Raw genomic sequence first — 22,840 nt, 5'->3', positions numbered from 1 at the left:
TGGAAATTAGTTTGGTTGTACTGTTCAGTAACTTGCAAAATAGTCTGAAATGGAATTTCTTTTAAGGCAGTTTAAATTTGTGCTCCGATGGGGCATAGCATACAAAGTCTCACCATACTTGGCTCTTAATGTTATAACCAAAGTAAAACGTTTCTGAATTATATGTAACAAATATGTTATAGGACGATCCAATTATTCTGCCCTAATTCTCAATTCATTTACAAAAAAAAGAAAGGAAGAAAGAAATCGGCCGGCTCCCATCGTAAGCCGGCAGAGCCGACTCGTTCGCGTCCGGTTTCTCCAAGCAAAACAAATAGAAATAATGTGTTTTATTTCAGAATTATTATTATTTATTTTTTATTTATGGTAACTAATTGAATGGAACAAAAACAAAGCCCCGTGCAACAACAACTTTGGATGCCTGTATGAGCCATAAACTGCAAATGATAGAATGTGCACTGTAGCGCGATACTAACCATCTCTCTGCAAAGGCAGATTGGGGAGATGTCGTGGTATCGCTAGTTCATTCAATAGCTCATAGTTAGCGTCTTTAGAACAACATTCAACTCATTGATCCATTCAATTCAAATGTTAGTGCATCTAAATATAAAATGCAAAAGATGACACAAGGCAATGTATGGCCGAACTTAAGTGGCTTTGCTCACTCCAGCAACCAAAGGTATTTTGGGCGTAGATATTTCGGCACTTAAATGATAAGTGAAGTAACAACAGTAAAAAATTGCATCTTCATGTGGTTTGTGCCTTCTCTTAGCCTGTGTAGTGGAACACCTTCAAGTTCAAGTTCAAGTTCAAGAGATTATTTGTCACATACATATACATACGTTCATACATATATGCAGTGAAATGTCATGACACCCGGTGATTACGCACAATAAGCTCTATAAATACTAAAAAATACCAAAATGTGCGTAATCGACACACTTAGTGTCCAGTGGGGGAACGAGCCACACAAGCTTTTTTGTCTTTTCCATCTCACTGTCTGCTGAAGAAGAAATGGTGATGTGCGAGTATGTTCATACAGGTGTATTTCTTTCCAACTTTTGGACCCCGTCAGACTCGATGGGTGTCTGATTAGCTGTCTGTCTCAGAGGGGTACCCTCAACGCGGGTTACAGTGCATTGCACTTTCTGTTTGAGTATTGGAGCACTTAACTCACGTTTCGATATTTACCACTTGCTGCTGCCTGTTTTCCTTGGAATGACTCACTTCCTGTCCCTATAGTCGTGGTTTGTGTGAAGCAAGTGCAGTTCTGGTAAAAAATAAAGTGTAATTTTTTCCAAACTTCTTTGGGGCATAATTATGATGTACAATGTCAATTTGGGAACATATTACACGTCTTCAAGATGTGTTTCAGAGAGATAAGAGCGGAAACCCACATGTTCCTTTCCTACCCATAAAAAGCACATATCCGATTTCTCCTCTACAGCAGATGTGCAAAACACAGATTGCCAATTGCAGACGCAGATGACAAAAGCAAATTGAACCTTTCTACACCTCTAACCGATCAACAAGTTAGAACCATGCAATCAGAGACTACATTTGTGGTACTTGTACATTCTACCTGTAAGTGAGAACGAACTGCATCTTGTATATGCAGATGCACACAGAGTGTTTCAAAAGGTAAACGGTTGTTTTTTACATTTAAAAGATTGATTAGCATGTCTCAAAAATCTATGCGAACATTGAATTTTGAGCTCAAAATGCTCCTACAACTAAAAGGTAGCCCCTCTGTATCCAGGTACAAATAGTCAGCTGTCATAGCCAGCCACTGCTCCTTTTTAAAAAAAAAAAAAAAAAAAGTTTTTTTTGCCTGAATTGGCACACGCAAATGTGTCTGTAATATCTCCGCAACTGAAAGGCCTGTATGCAAAAAAACATATTTGCATCCTGGTCCATGATATATTCAGAAATAGAAAGGTCAAAGCTTCATTATAAAGATCCCATGAACAATGATGTACCTGAATCCCAATATATCATTAACACTGATACTTGCTTGTGAACAGACTGCATCTTTCTTAAGTATTCCTGAATCCAGATTTTTTTTTTAATGACAGCATTTTATTTCACATATTTGTGAAACTATCATTGAGAAAGACTGTTCAGGGCAAAAAAATAAAATAAATCTCTGATAACATACAAGTGCGTGCCGTAATTTTGATTTGACTTAATTGGCTCATGAGGCATCTGCCAACATCAAAAAATTGGTGCAATCTTTGCCAACACAGTTCTAGCTTAAGTAATAACCGACACAGAATGCAGAAGTGCAGGAATGCATGAGTAGGCATGCTTGAAGTCTCCAGGAAGCCAGCTTATTTCTTGTCAGTGGTAGTAGGACTGGTAGCAGTTCACTCATGGATTTGCATAGCAGCTGCTTATATTAAAACTAGATTCTGGCTGAAAGAATTTAGAGAAATAAACCCTAACCCTAACCTCTATTTATTAATGAGGTGTGGAAGCTTGAAAAGTTTCCCAAGTAACCAGTTTTTTATTTATATAAGCCAAATTACTTGCCCTGCCAGTTTGTTGACTTACGCTGAGTCAGCATAAAGACAACAAAAATTTCAGTCTGCAAGGGAATTCACAATTGGCTTTTGAAACTAGCTATAAAATACATGTGGGCAAGAAGCCAAAGAGTATAAGTTGGCTCATGTTTTATTTTATTGTTTTTAATTTTTTTATATTGGGGTATTCAGGAAAAAGAATTCAGCTGTTATCGAAGGTGTTCTAAGTGACAAAGGAGACGGATGGGATGCCCCCATCGCCTGATTATGAGATTGGGATAACTTTTTAAATCCCACAGCTGGCAAGCTCTGCATGATATAATTGAATAGCAAATGCACATAGTGCTTTTTGACAGCGCACTCCGGAACCTGACCTAATTTCATTGTTCCTGCCAATGTTGTAACTCAAGTTCAAACATGTGGTTATGGTGAGGAGTAGTCCAAAGAGAAAATAGTTGATCTGATTGGTCACTTGGTGGTTTTAGACAAAGTCTCTTGGTGAGATGCCAAGACAAGCTACCTGAACCTCATTTGGAACTATGATATCTATACTACTGTATATCAAGAAATAAAAGATGCCGATGGATTACGGAACTGTATATGTTGTGTTTCTGATATTTTAAATCAATAAAACTATCACGCAAAATCTTCAATCTGCACAATTAATTGTATGTTAATCGCGATGTCAATTAATTGATTGCGGCCGGGGACGATATGTTTTTTCAATGTGTCTGCTATCCGCGCCATCTCGGTTTTTTTTTTTTTTTTGCAAAAACCTCCTGGTGTACTGACCTTCTTGTTTGGGATAAATTGTTTTTAGTTGGTGTCATTTTTTTTTTTTTATAAAATGTTATTTACGTATAAGCATAAGAAGACTGTATTCATGTGAAGAAAGTTTTATTCAAAGATTTGTACATCTGAGTTATTTATTAAAAAAAAAAAAAATTTGTTACTAAAAAATTGGATCGTGAACAGTCGGCAACTGAGACGATGTGGTGAGATTCGTCAGGGCTGAGAACATCTCATCTGCCCCTCTGCGGGAGCAATTTCCAGACCTTTCTTACTCATGATGATAGATCACGGACTGTGCTGTGATCGCTATGCGGATAGCACGTTAAAAGCCTCCTAGCGGGGCGCCTAAAGACTGTACTCGCTGTACTTTTACAGATTCTTTTATTTGAATCAAATGACCGAGGTTACTTTAAGCCGCTGCCAATTGTGGGACAATGGATATGGTCAACGAGGGGAGACAGAGAGAGTCAGAATGAGAGAGAGAAAGAGAAGAAAAGGAGATAAGACACCAGCCAAAATGACTTTAAAGCCCTCTACTCCTCAGCTGCACCCTCCACTAATGCCTTCTCCTTTTTCTGGGAGCCAGGGAAATTAGACTTCAATTTAAGTACAATGACGTACCAAATAGTGTTCCTAAATACAAGTATTTATTACGCAAATTTCTCAAATGGAAAATACAAAAATAAATAAAAAAAATAAAAAATGAAAATTGTTTTACTCAAAGAGAGACATCTGTGTGGGACCACACAATACTGATAACGCTGCTGACCTCATTCAATCTCTTCCACTCCTCCTCTCCTCAGATCCCACCACTCCTCCCCTAACCTCCCCTTGAGGATCCACGTACCCCTTCACTCCTAACATTTTTTAATCACATCAGTTCCACCAGTCCCTGCTTCTCCTCCACTTCTCCTTGCCCTTCGTCTAACCATGTCATTCCTTGACATTCCTCCTGCCATAATTTCTCATGGCTGCATCTACGCCAATTTCTCTCTTTTGTAAACTGGCAGCCGGCGGGTCATCTGCAGACTGGTCTTACTCTCTCATTACCACTTGAAATAAAAACACATCAACAAACTGCAGCTCCTCTGTGTTTGAGCGCTGCTACAGGCTTTGTGGTAATCTTTAGTTATTCCAGAACATGTCCTGTGATGCTGTGACAGGCTGTGACAGCTAAGTCCGAGGAAGCTTTTGTTGTAACGGTCAGACTGTACAGTCTTACATAGGGATACTTAGACATTGAGATAGTCAAATAACATGTAAAGCAGGACACACCAATTTAAGGCTCCATAAATGTACATTTTTCTGGATATACAAAATGGAGAATTTGTCCACTAGACCTTTGTCTGGCTAAGACAAAGGTCTAGTGTTGTCTGGCTTTTTTTTTGAGAGAGTATTATTATCTAAACTATGGTGTTATTATACTGTACATTTCTCTACGTCCCGCTATAGGATATTTCATAAGGAGAGGTTGAGAGGTTGTGGGTAAGGACATAGGCCTAGGACCATAGGCTCAGGCCTTTGTGGAGCATACTAGGCTTGGGTAGATTTACGATTAAATTGTCTATCGGCAATCAACTCCATCGATCGCGATTGACATTGATGATACGTTTTTTCCTTTCTTTTTTTAAATCTGCCAGGGAAAATCCAAGCATTGAAACGGTGTTAGTGCAGTTTACCGTGTTCTGAAGCTGGAACGAAGAGGGGAAGAGCTGGAGAGGGGAAGAGGGAGAGAGAAAGGGGACGGAGGCTCTCCCCTCAGAGCTGTCGAGGAGCCACTGGTGATCGGATCTCAATCCCCGATCTACAGGTCCGTGCAGAGAATTTAAACGGGGCAGGTGCTCAAAAAAAACAAAAGTCACATGGACCTCTAGCTCCGGTTCTAGGCATTGTGCCGCTCTGGGCAAAAGGAACAGCGTCGCGGAGCGCAGATCACGCCTGCAATGGTACTGTATGCATCGGGACGCCCGTGATCTGCACTTCGCTGTGTGCACATGGCAGGTTCGCTGAGGACAGGTCCTTCATGAATATATCTTGCCCAGACAATCTGCTACCTTGATGCCCATTCACGCTTAAAAAAACAAAAAAAACACGCGCATGATAAAAAGAGAACCATGGGGTCAATGGGGCATCAAGGGGCAAGTGCTTGGGCACCCTCGCATCCTGCACTTCTGGAACGGAGAGACCGCATTTGCCGCAGTAAATTACGCTCTATGCGTTCGTATTTCAAATCCGCAAGAGGATGGACTCCTTCATAGCATGTATAGTATAATTGGACAAAATGCACCGCACTAATTCATAAACTAAATGGATGTGGAGATAATTGCCTTTATCTGATGAACAATTACTCAGCGGGATGTTTGCATTCTTAATAAACAACACTCTTCCCTCAAGCTTGTCTTCCTACTTTACATAAAGGTTGAACAGAGCAAGAAACAGAGCCAGAAAAAAACATTTCATCTGAGATAAACCCTAAGCCTAGCTTTAAATCCGGTTTCCAGTAGAGCCTAAACTGTACTGGTGCGGACAATTTAGACTGCAAAATGGATAGTGAATTATTGCATGGAGAAATATTATAATCACATAATCCTACAATATAATATTGTTGATGCAATAGCCACAGTATTGTACCATTCATTTTTTACCAAGCAAGAATTTATTTTGCCAATGGTTCAACTGGTTGAGTGCCATGCCCATCCAAGGCTTGGTAAGACAGGAATGGCTCTTCACTTATTATCGTATGGGATTTTTAGTGCTGGAACCGAACAAATCCCACCATACAGCTCTATGAGGAGACCATCAATTAACAGATTTTAAAAGATCACAGAGAGGGCAGAGAGAGGGGAGTGAGAAACAACCCACTCCCTCCGATCCCTCTCTGTCATTCTAGAGAAGAGCCGAGTGTGAAGTTTGCAGGAGAAAGAGATAGAGGAAGGGCAAGAGACACAAAAGAGAGATTTTCTTCCACAAGAGAAATGTTCAGCACAGCTGCCGCTAGTCTCTTTCCAGCAGCGGGGAGTCAATCACAGACTGTACAGCAGCTATACTTCACGCTGAGACACTCAGCTGCGATGGCAAAGGAGCGGGGCAGAGAGGGGGCTTTTCTTCTTTCCTAACCCTTACTGTGCCTCCCTTTTTGCTGTACAAGTTCGGCCAGTCTTGAGACAAGCGATTCCCTTTACATCGCTTTGGACTCGAGACGTAGCGGAGAGGAGAGGAGAGAACTTTTATGTAGCTTACACTCATGCATTGAAGCGCTGCAAAAGCTTGGATAGCTTGGAAATGGGCTTCAGTTGTCTGATAATTCCTACCGTCTGCTATCTCTCCGCATCTATGGAGAGGCCCCCAGCTTCATGCTTGGCTAGGAGCAAGCTCTGGCACTGGCTCTGCTGTACGACAGCATGTGCACGCAGGTTTATGTGTCTATGTGTAGCTGTGTGTGTTTTTGTGTGCGGGCTAAGAAGCAGCTCACATTGAGTGAGTGTCAGCAACTGTCAATATCAAAGGCACTCAGGGTGGAAATGCTGGCCCTGGCTTTGGCTGGCCAGGATGGTAATCAGTAGGTGTGATCTCCCCCCCCCCAAAAAAAATAGAAATATATAAATAAATATTTATCTGTTCTGTTAAAAGTTTCTTATCGTTCGCTTTGGGGTTGGAGCTTGTAAATAAAACACAATTTGAGAGGATCGAGTATTGGGAGTAAGGTGGGGGATTTGACGCCTATTTCCTCGGCCTCGCATTTCTCAGCGGATATCCTCTTCCAGATCATACATAAAACTGTACGAAAAAAAAAACAACAACCCCTTCTTATCAGCACCTTCACCGCGAGTCCTCGCACCGCCGCAAACCTTAGATCGCAACACAAACAAACCCATCCTTCTGACTGGAGCAGGCTTCCTCACACATCTAACTAGATATTGTCCCCCTCTCCCCCCTCTTGTGGGGGATAAATCACAAAGTAAGCTGTCCGCTTCCCTACAGTCACAGTCTCCTCGACAATGCAGCGCTGAGAATCGCTTGGCTCTCTTGACAACCGTTGCAACAAAACAGTTTTGACATTCCATAACTACACACTTCAGGTCCAATAACGCCCTCGCCAGCATGTGTGGCAGCCAGTCATTTAAATGGGAAAGAACCCATTAAGGTATTATTCTCGAAAGAAAAACCTTTTCCATCCATTCCATTCCATACGACAATGAGATAAATTGGCCGACGCCTCAATAACCAAGGTAATATCCACACCAAATTAACTTATCACTTGCTTGGAAGCGAAAATTGGATATGATGTTAACATGATCCCGCTGTTTAGGGTAATGAAGTATTGTAGATCTGAAGCAGACCTGTAAATGATGTGATGAGCTTCCCTCGGATTGATTTGGCATGCAAATGAGCTCACAATGCGACGCTGAGGGAAATACGGGGCAGTGCAGCAGGAGAAGGTGCTCCCCATCAGCAGGTCAAGCTTACCTCCTTCCCAGACAGATAGTAGGCAGACAGCAGACCTCCCACGAAACGGATGTTCACCTCAAACACAGACACCTCCGTGTTCTGAAAAGAGGGAAAGAGAGAGAGAGAGAGAGAGATGCAGGTTGTGTTAATAATGTAGTTAATAATGGAGTGTCCTGGTTTCTTAAGTACACATTGTCCGATAAAGTTCTGTCAAACTAAAAACTCCACATTCAGGAATGTTTCTGAAAAGGGTCATTTGTTTGCAGATACCCGTGAATGTTCATAAATTGCAAAAAATAATAAATGGGTAAAACCGGGGATCTGCATGCATAGTGACATCAATAAATTCATCACACTGCCAATGAAATTCGTTCTTATCAAAATGCCAACAAGCCATGATGGAAGGATGCACAAATAAGACATAAGTATAAAGCTTTGGAGTTCTACCGCCACAGTGGTGTTGATTGTGGTGGCATTTGGAAGAAACATGTCAATATGTACACATATGTAAACAATATTAAATTGATTTAGTTTCTTTAATTATTGCATTCCTACTGAACCCATAAAGGGTTATGGGCAGTAATTTCCTGTCTGACTTAGAGTATTTCAATCTCTCCGGTCAAAATGTTTAGTGAAAATAATTCCTTCCAAGCACAATTTCAATAAGCGCTGGCTGATAAAACAATAACAATTGCCAAAGGAAAGCCAATCAGTTTGGATGATCTGAAGCTGACCTTTCCCCTCTAACCAATCAGGTTAGAGTTGAAAGGTCAGCTTGGACAGCTTGCGCTTGAACACATAGTAGACACGGAGCGGAGACAGAGCGCAGCGTCCAGAACTCTGAGGAGAAGCAGAAAGATGATGTATCGTTGACAACATGGACACATACATCCTTAGTTTGGCGTTTTCTGGGATATTTAGGTTCCGTTCCCAAAGCAGACGGTAAATATCCATTGTGTTATGTGTAATATTTCAACAAGCTGTCCGGACCAAGACGGACAACACCACAAACTTTGTTTATTTAGACCTACTTGCCATATTTATTTTGTTTTGGATTTTAACAAAATTATATTCAAGTGAAATGTTAATTAAAGCATTTGCACTTGTTACTTCTTGTTCACAAACGGAAATTATTTGATTAAAAATGCAATATTTGTAACAATTATTATTATTATTATTTTTTTTTTTTAAATGGCGTTTACTGACCGGACTTATTTTATTTTGAAAAAAATATTATTCATCTACATGCCTTCATGACTTCATTCTTTACATAACCTGCCTAACCATCGTTTTAAATTCAATAAACGCAAATAATATTTGACCGCAATCTCTCCCATTCTTTCTCCCCTTGCCGACATGGACATATTTTTACAGGGCATCCGGATGGGATCACATTCACTGATAACTTTGAGGACTCCCCTGAAATTCTCAGTATCAGAGCTGCCAAACGTTCCACAGTTCTGTGATCAAGTGGGACGTGGTGTGTGAGAGCTGCAGTGTCATTACGGATGCCGTCTATATCACTTATTGAAGGTCCTACGTATGGATGGATGGACAAATCCATCCAATAGTACCACTTTGATGTGAGAAGTTTAGTTGAGTTGTGCCTCGTGTGGGATTCAATACACGGGCCGGATAGAATTGTGGCGGCGTGTATCCAATTCCTGTCTCTCCTAGTGTTCAAGGCTTAAAAGTTCGACTGCACTTAATCACAGTGAGAAGCTGCAGCAGGGTGGTAAGTTTCTCAATAGTAAAGAGTTCAGTGAGTTTGTATCCGACTGGAACCAACATTTTAATAAAGCCTGGGTTGAAAAATGGCAAACCTTTCATTTAAGAGTCAAGGAAAAAGGCTTCATCATTAACAAATTGGCAGCATAAATTCCAACCCCGGTGGCGTGTGTCACTAGGAGGCTAGATTGCGTTTTAAGGAAACCCAGCAAGGCGGAAAACCAATACAAATTTACAAAGTTGTTTTTTTTTTTACCATGTAGCTCACTTATTTTTTGCTATTTCTGATAATTAACTGCTCTTGACTGTAAGCCATTGCTGCTGTTACGAAAAGACAGGATGGAAGACAAGAGACTTTTGTCTCCTGTAGAGGAGAAAAAAAAGTGAATGAAAAGACTCGTCACTTTTTCAAGACTCATCATCCAAACTGACTGATAGGCAAACTCATAATTAAAACACAATGTCTCAATTAGGACGCAATGTTTCCCTCCAGCCAAATGGCAGGCGGTTGAAATGCAAAAAGTTGATATCCTAATTACTCATTTTTTTCTGTTACTGATCGCTGCTATTAGTTGTGCAACGTTAATGAGCTAAGATGGCGATGGGTGTGGGGCCACACTCATGAAGGCACTGTCTACGCTGTCACAAGTGACATTGAAAAGTTCCAAATTTCCCTTGGGGAAAGGGAACTCTGGCTACCACCGGAACTCTGGACAGGAGAGCGAACAAAAAAATAAAATGAGATATGGAGACATCCTTGATGTTAATAGGCAAGAATATGCTAATGTTAATAACCAGGTCTATATTATGGATGTGTGCGTGTCCTTCCATTCATCCATCCATTTCCTTTTATCTGCTCTTCAGAGGCTGGCCCGTTGAATAATAGCCCGAAAAAAGGTTGGCACAGAGCCAAATCGTGTCCCCAACCTGTGAGCCATTTGCGTTGAGCAGAGTGATCCATCAATATAGCTCTATTTTATTTAATGTTCCTTGTGTCAATCATTGTATGCGTAAACCTTTGCCTTTTCATTTGCTGTTTTTGAAAATAACAGTCTCACCCTCATTTATAAACTAAAATTACTAACAGGATTAACGATACAGGACAGGACAGGATTAACGATACAGTAGTACAGTGAGTAAATTGATGACTGGCAATTTGACCATTTATAAATGTCAACAAATTACTTTTTCTTCCTGATACTTGCACCAAACCATTCATAACAGAGCTTAAGAAAGAATACATTATGCTCTTACTTTTTCAAAAAGTTCTATTTTGCCATGGTTTTTTCCCCTTGAGAATGTTGAAAATATTATATTTTGTGGTTGAGATTCACAATGACAAGCGGGTGCTTCTTTAGAATCCTTGTTTCATCTTTCCATAGCTTTTGTCAATCAGAAGTATCACAAAATCCCAAAATATTAACCATTCAGATTATTTTATTTTTGCATGGGCGGGCAGTAGTAGTACATTTGTGTCAACAGTGGCGTCAAGGAGCCACTTGGGTGCTCTGTAATGGATGCGAGCTACTGAATCTCTACACAAGTTACGCAAGGATCCCATAACGAAAGGCTGAATGGCGGACGTTTTAGGGCCACAAAGTGACACCAGAGCGGTGTCTTCATGTTCAGACTACATTTTGAGCTGAACGCGTTCATTAATCGTGAGAGAAAAATAGTGGCTTTGGTTGGCTGCTGCTGAGATAAACTGGGGGGGGGGGAGCAAGCAATATTGCCTTGTATCAGGGTCCTAGAATAAGCAATTGGAATAAAACCAGGGAAGGACAGCACCTCTCACTCAAACTCAAAATGCCACAGTAAACAAATTACACGTCTGAGGTTTAAGCCTAGATCAGATTTTCCACATAAATCTCAAATCTGAACCAGGCTTGGGCAGATTGGCGATTAAATTGTCGCAGTTCGCCGACTGACATTAGTGACAGCCGATTTCTTTTTTTATCCACCAGGAAAAAAATCTGAGCACTGAAACGGTGTAAGTGCAGTTCAGCGTGTTCTGAACCTGATCCCCCGAATGGAGAGGGAGAGAGGCCCCTCTCTCTCCGCTCGGAGCGGTTTTGGATTTCTTATTGATTATTTGTAAAAAAGTGTTCTTGTACTGCGTGTACGAAATGACTGATGTTTCCCCTCGTTGTTGTGACTTTCTTCTTTCTTCTAACTCTCATTGTGAATTGTATTGTCTGAATCAACCGCAGAAGTGGAATTTCTTTCATAATCTTTCCTGTGGAATCTATTTTCTTTCCTTAGTATCTTACTTGTATGGAAAATGGAAAACGTAAACCTAACCGGCACGCGCATCGGGCCTGGGTGTTCGTCGGTGGGGAGCCGAGGCGCTCCTCGGGTTCGGAGGTCGGCTTGGGGCGGTGCTGGAGTGGCTCTGAGCCAGGCGGGGAGCGTGGGGGTTCTCCGCTGCGGTCCCCACGGAGCGGCCCCCGCATTCAAAACATTTCATGGTTCCGCATGCGGGGAAATCAAGTCAATAACTTCTTTTGGATTCTAAATCGGATCTGAAATGATCCAATGATACACGGATATTCCTTTCTATTTATGCGCAATGTCCGCAGTGGAAAAGAGGTATCAGAGGATTGGAGTGGAGTTCTTTTTATTTCTCCTCCAGACAGCGGTGTGCGCTGGCCATGGCTGTCTTCTTGTGTTTCTATTTTAAATAGATTTATTTTTGTTTGTTACCTACTTGTATGAAACATTTTTTTTAATTTTTTTTTAACAAAACTGAGTTCAGGGACTCTCCCGTTCCGTCCTGTTCCAAAAGTAAACTGTGTACCCGCACTGTCCCGTGCCACATTTGCCACATTACATTAGGCCCAAGCCTGGTGTGAACGTTTTTTCAAATATGAAAATTTGTTACAATGACTTAAATATCATTCTGATTAAAAAATTATTTACATTGAAAAATGTTGCATTACGCACCATGCTCTGTCTTCTGAATAAAGTTAGAGATGTGTTATCAACGAGACACCATACGTAGAATTTACTGTGGCAGGCGCTTCCGAGTGGGTGTTTCGACTGAAGTCCGTGTGTCAGTTCAGGGTCACTCGCTCACTGAGTGTGTCCACACCCAATTAACCCAGTGCATTTATATCTTTGTGCCTTGGTTGAAGTGAGGAATATTGGACAGACCCCGAGGTCAGCTGGAGTCACAGGGTCAAGTGGACTGTGGAGGACGTTTTTGAAAAGGTCTTAACTAGAAGCTGTTCATTTTAACACCCCAGAAGGAGGTACATACAGTAAGTTACCCAAAGGGGCTTGAGGGGCTAAGGGTCAGAGTGCATGAAGTCAGCACTTAGTAAGTACCAGCCAAACCAGCAAAACTGCTACTGTCTTCTTACTGCTGTAAAAAGGAAGACGTCTCCATGTGCCCAAAATCCATTTTGCTCTACTTTACTACTGCTGTTAATCTTTACTTTGAACGCTTTTCCAACATACGGTCAAAATGTAATGTCATTAAGGATGGGTACAATGACACAATTCACTGAAAGAAGACACTTGAAAATCCACACCACTGCTTTTACATATCAAGTTCAAGTTCATATACATACGGTCATACATGTATGACAATACATACACGCACAATAAGCTCTAAAAATACTACATATGTCATCGAACCTTAAAGATGTGGATTGATCGCTGTGTTTACTTCCCATGACATCCCATAGCAAACAATGCTGCAACCCATTAAAGATAAAATAAATAAAAGCAGTTGGTAACACTTTGTTTTGAGGGTCCCACAATTTCATGATAAATGGGTAATAATTATTTATGTCCGTAATTTCTTAAAAAACTAGCAAGACATTCTTGAAAAAAATTGTAGTAAGTCATTTATTTGCAAAACATTTGTAATTTTTAATAAATAATGTATTCCTATTCTAAATCGCCCTAAACTTTACCCTGAAATAATCACTACTATTTCCTATATCATAATTATTATATTTCCAAAATGTTCAATTTTTCACCTGTATTTCCTTTCAAAAAATTTTGTCGCTCTTTGACAACAAAGACACTTGAACTCGAGATTGTGCCAAGGGTGGAAAGGCTATGTGCTAATGTTAACCTTTGGATTTTGTTTTGCAGTGAACTTTCATTACCTAGAGGAAACCAGTAAGGACACGGAGCCCTGTTGTTGGTGGAAAGCAAAACTAATCCTGTGACTTGTGCAATAACACCCATTTCAGGGAGTAGGCACGTTCATATGCATATGTGATTCTTACATTTCCATATTGGCCTAATTAGGCTTAGCAATTATTTTATTAATTTTCATGGGCATGTATTTAAGCAATTAGCAATTATTCAAGACCTTGGCAAATAGTGGAATTTATCAAGTAAAAAATATTGGAAATAATAGTCAATCTTGCTTCTTGTGCGTAATCACCGGGTGTCATGACATTTCACTTCATATATCTATGACTGTATGTATATGTATGTGACGAATAACCTCTTGACTTGAACTTGACAATAGTCCTGGCTGATGGCAGTGTCATCTTGCAATATACACATGTGGACGTGAAACGGGAAAATCCCACCACGTACGCCTGTGCTGCATTGTAAACAAGAGGGACCCGAGTTGTTGCGTGTGAAGATGATAAAAGAATGTTTTCCCAAAGTGCTGTAAGCAAACACAATGCACTGTGAAGATGTGGTACGTCTCCGTATGCATGCACAACCCACATAAAGGACAACTTCAAAAATAACCCAATCCCAAATGCATGTAATGTGAGCTTGTAAACAGTCAAGGAAGAGTGTTTGCGGGAATCGCCGTAATCCCCCGGGGGACCGGCCGTCAACTCTACGGATGTTGGTGAGATGAAAAGAATTTCTAACGAGCCCGCCGGTGCAGAGATGAGCTTGCACTACCACGGGGGACTAACAGGGGTCTATGGATTTCTAGGCCGTGCTCGGCTTCCTTCACAAGAGCCCATTTCAAACTGTTAACCTTTCTGATGGTAAAATATAGTGAATGAGGTGTTAATTGGGGCCACAAATTGTATTTCAAAGAATGTATTTTGATCGAAAACGGCGGCGAGCGCCACTGACGGTATTCATATACCAGGGCTTACCTTATACTACGGGGAAAAGCTAACACCGTCGATGCTTTAGTCTACTCCTCTCCCATTCCTTGTCTTTGAACACGATTTGAGAGAAATAAATCAGGCAGAAATGGTTAAAGCAGCTATGTGTGTGTGTGTGTGTGTGTGTGTGTGTGTGTGTGTGTGTGTGTGCTGACCACAACTGCCATAGTGTGTCTGGAAGGCAACAGAGCAAGGGAAAGCCAGATACCAGTAGTAGAAGTGGACTTATTGAAAATATCCGTTCCTCCATTCCTACTGACCCGCTGTGTCGGGTCATAATTAGCGGCAGTATCCAGGTTCTGTGACTCAGGAATCACTTACTCATTATCACCAAAGGAAGACGGGGCTTCATAGTTATTTTCAAGTGACTCCAATTGTAGGACTCCATCGGACTCCAAAGGATACCTTCCAAATTTTTCAACCCAGGCCTTTTTGTTGATTCCCATTATTTTAATCTGTTCAGAGCACAACCTTGCTGAAACTCACCTCTCTGCTGCAGCTTCTCACTGCACTTAGATGACGTGCGGCGGCACCTGCAGCAACACCACTAATACACGGGACATAAATTGGACTGAACTGGGTGCAGTGTTTTATAGATGAACCAAGATCACTGGTTTAGTCCGGTGCCAGCTGTGGCGTCACAGAGCAGGAAAGACTTCTTCTGAGTCATTTAAAGTGGACCTTTTATGCTCTGTTTACACAAGGTAATATGGGTCTCTGAGGTCCCAAAAACATGTTTTCGATTTTTTTTTAGGCTGAATTACCACTCAGATTATACATCGGAGCGATTCTAACATACGTCCAATCCACCTCAGACCAGTCTGTTTTTTGTGGGGGGAGCCACCCTTCCGAGGCCACTAGTTCTGGGAGCTAATGGGGTTTGGGCATGACTACTGGGTTTCCTTCTATTTACCTGTAACATCCACTAATTTCACCTTACCAGTCCACCAAAACCTGTTTCTGAACAAATTTGAGGTGAGAAATAATCAATCCAGTTGCTGAATCTTTAGTCATATTAAATATACAAAGTCGAATTTCAAAGTTTGTTTCCGAATTTGGTTGCCATTCACCAGACTTATGGGCGACACGGACACTGCACCGCGACGCACCGTGACTCTCTGATGCGGTGATTTTTTTTGTTTCATGTAAAACTCGGAAGGTAAAATAAAATAAATACATCTACAAAAAAAAACAATGTTTTGATTGGTTTTGTCTGGAGAAACACACGACATGGGATGGGGGGAGCAGATGACCATATGAAGAAATCCATGACGAGCTGACGTGCACTTGTGTAGAGAGTTAAAAAACCTTTCAGAAACCAAGCGTTCAGAGCGGGCGGAAGCCTGAGTGTTTTGTCACCACAATTACTTTGTCATTAGTTTACCTCATTATTTGACCCTTTGGCCACGTCTAATATGTACATCCCACTTTGTAACATTATATATGACAGAAGATAAGGATTGAAGGAAAATAAGTTAAAGGTCCCCTTTAGCCACTCCTTTCATTTTGGAAAATGATATAACCCTGTGTGTTTGTGTGTGTGTGTGTTTGTGTGTGTGTGTGTGTGTGTGTGTGTGTGTGTGTGTGTGTGCGTGTGTGTGTGTGTGTGTGTGTGTGTGTGTGTGGACAGGTTGAGTGACTTATATGTAAATGTAGAAGTGCTCTTGCAGCAATTCTGATATTTTTCCAAAGAGTTGCTAAATGCTTCAGGGCATTGACACACACGTGCACGCACACACAGAAAGCAAAACTAAAGCTATGGGAGTGCTCAGTGACCATGATCTGTAAAATTGAAAAGCAGCCTCCATTTTATTAGGGTGAGGATGGAGAAGGGCACACACAGAGTTCCGTGGAGTCCATAATCAATCAGCAATTGCTGGAAATCACCCAATGAGTATAGGGAGAGTGAGAGGTTTTTGTAGTTGTTGTTTTTAAAACACCTTATTAAACACATGTGGTACTGATTCCAGTGGCACAATCACAAAAAATGGACAAGAATTCAAGAACAAAACGATAAATAAATACAGAGGGAAAGAGAGAATTATTTCAACATATTTTTATGTCATTACCTTATTTATTATCATTTATTATCGCACCTTATATATATATAAGTATGCCGAGTTGGTGGAGCAGTGCTGTGCCAATAGGTGGCGGGCGAGGTGTAAGGCCATTGGAAAAGGGAGCAGAGGGTTTGCTGGCCAGTCCCTCTGTAGGGCCTATAACATGCCTGGCATAACAGGAGCGAGGAAGCGAAGGGACATTAGATGGTCACAGAGGCAGCTGAAATTGCCTCAAGTTGGCTGTGGTTTAGGAGAGGAGAGGTGTGGGTGAGGTAGTGCTACCAGGACACAAGCCAGGACTTGATCAATCCCGGCTGGGTCGCCTGGGTGAGGCTGTCCGTTGCAAGACCCGAAACACTTCATGAGTAGTAGCACAATCTGGATGACTACCTCCACCTTGGACTATCTGGACTACACTTGGAAAAGGTCCAACTAAAAAAAGTTGCCGGCTAAGTTACCATGGCCACTAATGCTTTACTTTATTTAGTTTGACAATACCGCGCTTAGTGTCACGATACGGGTCTGATAAGAGCCAGATGCTTGACTTTAGTTCTACATTATAAGTTCGGCAATCGAATGATGTCATACAGTGTAAACCAGTGAGCATAATCTATATCTGCAACTTGCAACCTTATGGAGCTGTATGTGCAGCCTTCATAGGATTACGCTTTTGAGCGAGCTACAGTTTTTACAGTGTTGCAAATACTGCATATTATAAATGTATTTATATTATAGGGTATTATATTAGTGGGACTGAACATACCGTGTCAAAAAAAATGCAGCAGTTCCTGTCTTTCTGTTAAAGTAAAAACCTAATCAAAAAATGAATGATTAAAAGATGCAGGAGTCAATTGAAAAAGTAGTAAGTTGAAACTAAAGTGTAATTTGTGTCCATTTCTTTCAAATAAGATAGTTTTGAGGGAAAGCAATTTAAGCAGAATTTATCAGTTTAAAAAAATAAAATAAAAATTATTATTATTACAATTATTATTATTATTATATATTATATTATATTATAATATTATATAATCGGTATTTTGCTTCATTTAACAAAAGATACGTTGGAAGATATTTTTGAATGTGAGCCAAATATATTTTCCTCATGATCTAGAATTTCTTTAAAGATAAAATGTGGAACGCCACATGTCATACATAATATTTTGCCCATAACAGCAATGTCTAGACTGCATTTTAATACCAGTGAGACACAGCATATTAATTTGAATTGAACCCAGGCAAAAGACTGATGCTAGGCAGTGGTGACATTCATTTTGGTTAGTGGCATTGATTCAAAAGTCATTGATACAAATAAAATCTATATACCATTCAGATGGCAAATTACCCAACTTGCTTTCTTACATAGACATTTTTAACATAGAACTTTGAGACACAAACTCTCCTGACCACAGGCGACGACATACATGGAGGTCGAGGACTCATTCCATGACTTCCTACGCAATTGTATTTTTTGTGCAATTCCTCACCAGGTTGAAGTCGAGGTTTTTCTCCACCCAGTCCGTGGCGGTGTCAAAGTCCTCGTACATTTCCATGATGTACAGGGTGTCCAGGGCATCCACTATGGTGGCTCCCTTGAGACCGCCTGGAGGAGAAGCAGCACAGAAAAAGCCATTGAAGAACTTCTTACAACTTAGTACATTATTAAGAAGGGACGCATAGATACAGATACAGTATGCACTAGGATTTGGGTCGACACAGCTGCGCTGCAATTCAAACTCATTGACGTTTTAATGTTGTATCTGATTTTGTTTAAACAAAGCAGGAAATAAATCTGTTACTGAAAATAGCAGCATCGGATACACTGTGTCTTCTGCTGTGATCGCACTATTCTTGAAACTGAGGATTCATACTTTACCACATCTTATTTGCTCTCCAGCGGGAATTTACCAACCATACCACGTGAGAATTAAGTTATGGTAGGTTCTTGCAAATGATATGTAATTGGGACAGCATTAAGGACAACTGGATGAGCATCATCACCTTCCCAAACAGTGCAGTAGCACAAACTGGATTACTACCTCCAGACTACCTTGGACTATCTGGACTACACTTGATCCACAAGATGCAACTAAACAAGTTGCCGGCTAGGTTACCGTGGCCATTAATGACCACTCCTTATTTAGTTTGACAATGCAGCGCTTAGTTTCACTATAAGGGTCTGATATGAGACGGATGCTTGACTTAAAGTTATGGTAGGTTATTGTAAATGAGTGAATAGGCTCCAATCATCACAGCACACATCGTAGTGGACAGACATTTTTTTTTGCGAGAGAGAGACAGAGACAGAGAGAGAGAGAGAGATGATTGACGATTGATTGATGATTGATTCACCTCCATGACGGTTTAAAGGAGTGGCACTGGTAGCAATTTCTACTTGCAATTATTCACTTATATTAAGTGCCAGAAGATTACAAGGACAAATCCCATTCAGTTAATGCTGCTAAATGACAAGCCATAACTTCTGATAAATCTGGTTCCAGATTAATTAAGATATTCTTTTTATGCTTTGGTTTTGGACATTTGGGGTCATTTTGCTGGCAGTAGCGAATTGATGGTGTTGGACCATCCATTTAGTCTGGATATAGGCAAGACTAGTGACTGTGCTAAATCATGCTGTGTGGCACTGTATTACCGTCGGGTGGTGGAGCGCTGAATGCATTTTGAATGGAAACGTATGCAACGCGAGCCCTGACGTCATGAATCAGTATATATATTGTTGAGAGTTTAATTTAGTTTAATGTGATGTACAAAAATCCACACCCATTCTTTTGGGTTAGTATTCCTAGCCTTTGTAATTATAAGGTCAACTTTACTCGGGTGCAATATATTACCTTAGCAACTCCCCCAACTGGTGGATCATCTCTGCCTGAATAGGAAATTGATGCATCATCCATTTCCAATTAACTGATGACAGTATGGTGAAGATTCTCCACAAATGAAGGATACAAGACCATCTGAAAGGCCCTGAGTTCAGCGGTGTCCATCATATAGAAGTGGAGCGAATGTGAAACTACAGCCACACTGCCCAAGTCAGGCTGCCAGCAAGAATGACACTTGTTAGAGAGGCTACAGTGATGACAACTGTCACTCTGAGTTGCATTCTGAGGGCCTCACATAGTGTTCAAGTCTCAACAATTTCTAAGGCACAAATGGTCCTTTACGGGAAGTGGCACGGAAGAGATACTGCCTAAAAAAAAAGTGGAGTGGAGTGGCTTGAAATGAAGAAGATTGATGTCCTACAGTGACCCGGTCAGAGTCCGGACCATCAAACATCTGTGACAAGACCTCTAAATTGCAGGCCGCCGCTATTCAGGAACTGACCTGGCACAGCTTGAGGAAGTTTGCGGGGAGGAATGGGCAGATCTTGCTCCATCACATGAAAAATTAATAGACTTGCGAGAGGTGGTTCAACCAAGTAAACAACCCTGAACAAGGAGAAAAGCATACTTGACATTGCAGTTTTATATGTATATATATTTATTTATTTATTTATTTTTTAATGGTTTATAATTTATTTCCTTTTGGGGTTGCGCACTGTGCAAAAGATTCACAAATAAAAATCACACAATCCTAGCTTTTAATCGTTTATGTGAAAAAATGGTTGGGGGCTGAGTCATTGTTCAAGGCAGTACAACGTCATACTATACACACCAAAGTAACCGCCCCAAACAACAAAAAAGGCTTGGAAAAGAGTAGACTGCCAAGACTAATGCCACCCATTTACATTCCAGACACCTTCTGAATAGCAGCTGAGCACATCGGGTGGGTCCAACAGAGGCTGTAGGTATAGTTGTGATTAAAGGTTTTGAAGCCTATAAAAACAAGTGTCTAAGCCCATTGGGTCTCACTCTCGAACAGTGTGCCGCACAGATCTGCGTGCACATGGTTCAGATTCATCAACATATGCACGTGGGCAAGAACATATATGGCTGGTACGCATGCGTCTTGAATCGGGTGGGGATTTTCTGCATCCAGCCTTTTTGTGCACAAAGTAAAAACATTTCTACGCATTTGTATGAGTTTGCTGCACTCACTGGAAGAGATTTCTTTTTAATTCAACAGACAGGTGTCACAATCAGACTTCAACCAGCCTCCAATCTCGAATCTGGTCACCGAGCATCCACGAGACATCATGCTTGTGACTGCATTTCAAAGAAAAAGTATTGATGGTTAACGCAATCCTTTCTGCCCAAAGAGACCTTGGAATTGTGCTTTGGCATCGTTGTTTTTAAGCCGCAGCTCAAAAAAGCTCTCCAAGGAAAAATAACTTCAACTTACATTAGCTGTACACATAAATGGGAGCTAAAGAAAAAAATCTTTATTGAGCTCCAGATGTTATGCATCGTCTATTAAAATGTTTATAGATCTGGTTTCTTGCTCTAGTGCCTCTGATTGTAAAACTAAGCGATTCTAAGGCTACGTTCACACTGTAACCCTTAGTGCTCAATTCACACTCGTTGCTCAGAACCATATTTTTCCGGCTGTTCACATTATTTTTGAAATGTGGCCAACATCAGATTCCAGTGGGAACTGGTCACGATCCTGAACTGACCCGCATGCGCAGAGGTAACAAAGACGTCACACGCAGCACGCTGTCGTACGGAAGTGAACATGGCAGGCAAATGCACGGTGGTTGTTGGGCGGCGTGGGACTGTGTACCTAGGCCGAAGATCACAGATGAAATCAGACAGGGGCACGGGGCGCCTTTTTTCCCTTTCGTTCAATAAGGAACTTTAGCGAGCGTGCCCCCTCGCTGGGTCGGTCTATTTATTTATGTATCTATTATTTATTTTCCCTACCCGCGCTGAATAAACTGCTCAACAGTGGCGGGCGGCCGGGGTGCGCCTCGCTCTGTTTGCCGGTCTCGAAGTAGAGGACGGAATTCCAAGTTTATTCCCGAAGCACAGGGGTACTTTTTTTTTTTTTTGCGTGACCCAAATACTCTTTCATTGCTGATGTATGTGATTAATTAATGCGTTTATTTTCCTCCGTGCGTCACGGTCACTCACACCCGGTCCGTGAACATTTTGTGCGCTGCGGTCCGGCTCTCAAGTAACGTAAAAGTCGCATGAATTCCGTTTTGAGTGTCTACAGTAGACTGACCTGTATTCAATTAAGGACCACATAAAAGTGGCTGGATTCCAAATTGAAAAGTTCAGACTCCATGTGGTTTGCGCTGTTCACACTGTCATGATAAAAAAAAAAAAGGGTTTTGACCAAAATAAAAAAATAGCAGCTGATTTGGATTTACGCCACTTGACTGGAGTGTGAACGTAGCCTACGTGGTGCTACTGCTTGTCAGGAGAATTTCAATGAGCTCAATTCCAGATGCTTGGAGCTGTATTAGGAGTCAAAAAAAAAAAAGTCATTGCTCAGGAGATTGTGAGAGAGCATCCATCCATCTTCTTGGCTGGAGCCAATGCTAATCGACTATTGGTAGAAGCCAAGTAGACACCTTGAGTGAGACACCAGTCCATTCCAAGGTCACACATCTTCACTCACGCACCAGTCACTCTGATGGAAACTTTGTGTCCGCAATATGCATCAACAATGAATAATACAAATATATAACAATTTCCAAATAACAGAGAACACAATTAATTGCTTGACATCAGGGTAGTTCCTAAGTGGACTTTTAAAGAAGACATTCTGGTGCTTTGGTGGGCTGGAAGGTAAACTAAAGCGATGAAGCAGGCCAGAGAGATTGTTATACAAGCAGATGCTTCTTTGATGCAGATGAGAATACATGGTTTAGATTAGAAGAAAAAATAGCTAGAACGATTTTTTCAAAAAATGTTTTTAAATTCACAGCCTTTCATATTGGTATTTCAGCTAGTCTGGTTAACTTCTCTGATAAAAATTGTTCCTGACAGCCAGCTAGAAAAGATGCCAGCCTTGTAACCATGGTAACTATTTCCTAATGCCCTGTTCAGAGTACACAATATTTGCCTGGATCTGACTGTCCAAGACCGAAATCTGAGACAAAATGCTCCACATTGGCGCCTTTCGCAGTGCGCTCCCGTCACCACCACTTGTATAATTTGGACTGGTCTACGACTGGCAGGGACCTGTCGCAGACGGCTTTTTGAGCCATCGCCCACGTCCTCAGGAGCTGCAGGACACAAGATCATGTAGTTGGCAGAGTGTAGGATCATCAAGACGTCAGGATGTT

General features: G+C 41.2%; 1 protein-coding gene across 1 annotated transcript in view; it reads right to left on the bottom strand.

Annotated features, from left to right (window-relative positions):
• The window catches only part of man1a1 (mannosidase, alpha, class 1A, member 1), a 163,760-nt gene that overhangs the window by 72,750 nt on the left and 68,170 nt on the right, over positions 1–22,840 (bottom strand). Inside the window, exons 3-4 of the mRNA XM_079996727.1 lie at positions 18,135–18,250; positions 7,782–7,862 (exon numbers count right to left, since the gene is read on the bottom strand). Of these exons, the coding sequence (XP_079852853.1) occupies positions 7,782–7,862; positions 18,135–18,250 (197 nt within the window). The remainder of the gene's footprint in view (positions 1–7,781; positions 7,863–18,134; positions 18,251–22,840) is intronic.

This window comes from Zeus faber (assembly GCF_960531495.2).
Source record: "Zeus faber genome assembly, chromosome: 2".
Lineage (NCBI taxonomy): Eukaryota > Metazoa > Chordata > Actinopteri > Zeiformes > Zeidae > Zeus > Zeus faber.
This window is presented reverse-complemented; position numbering and strand designations above follow the sequence as displayed.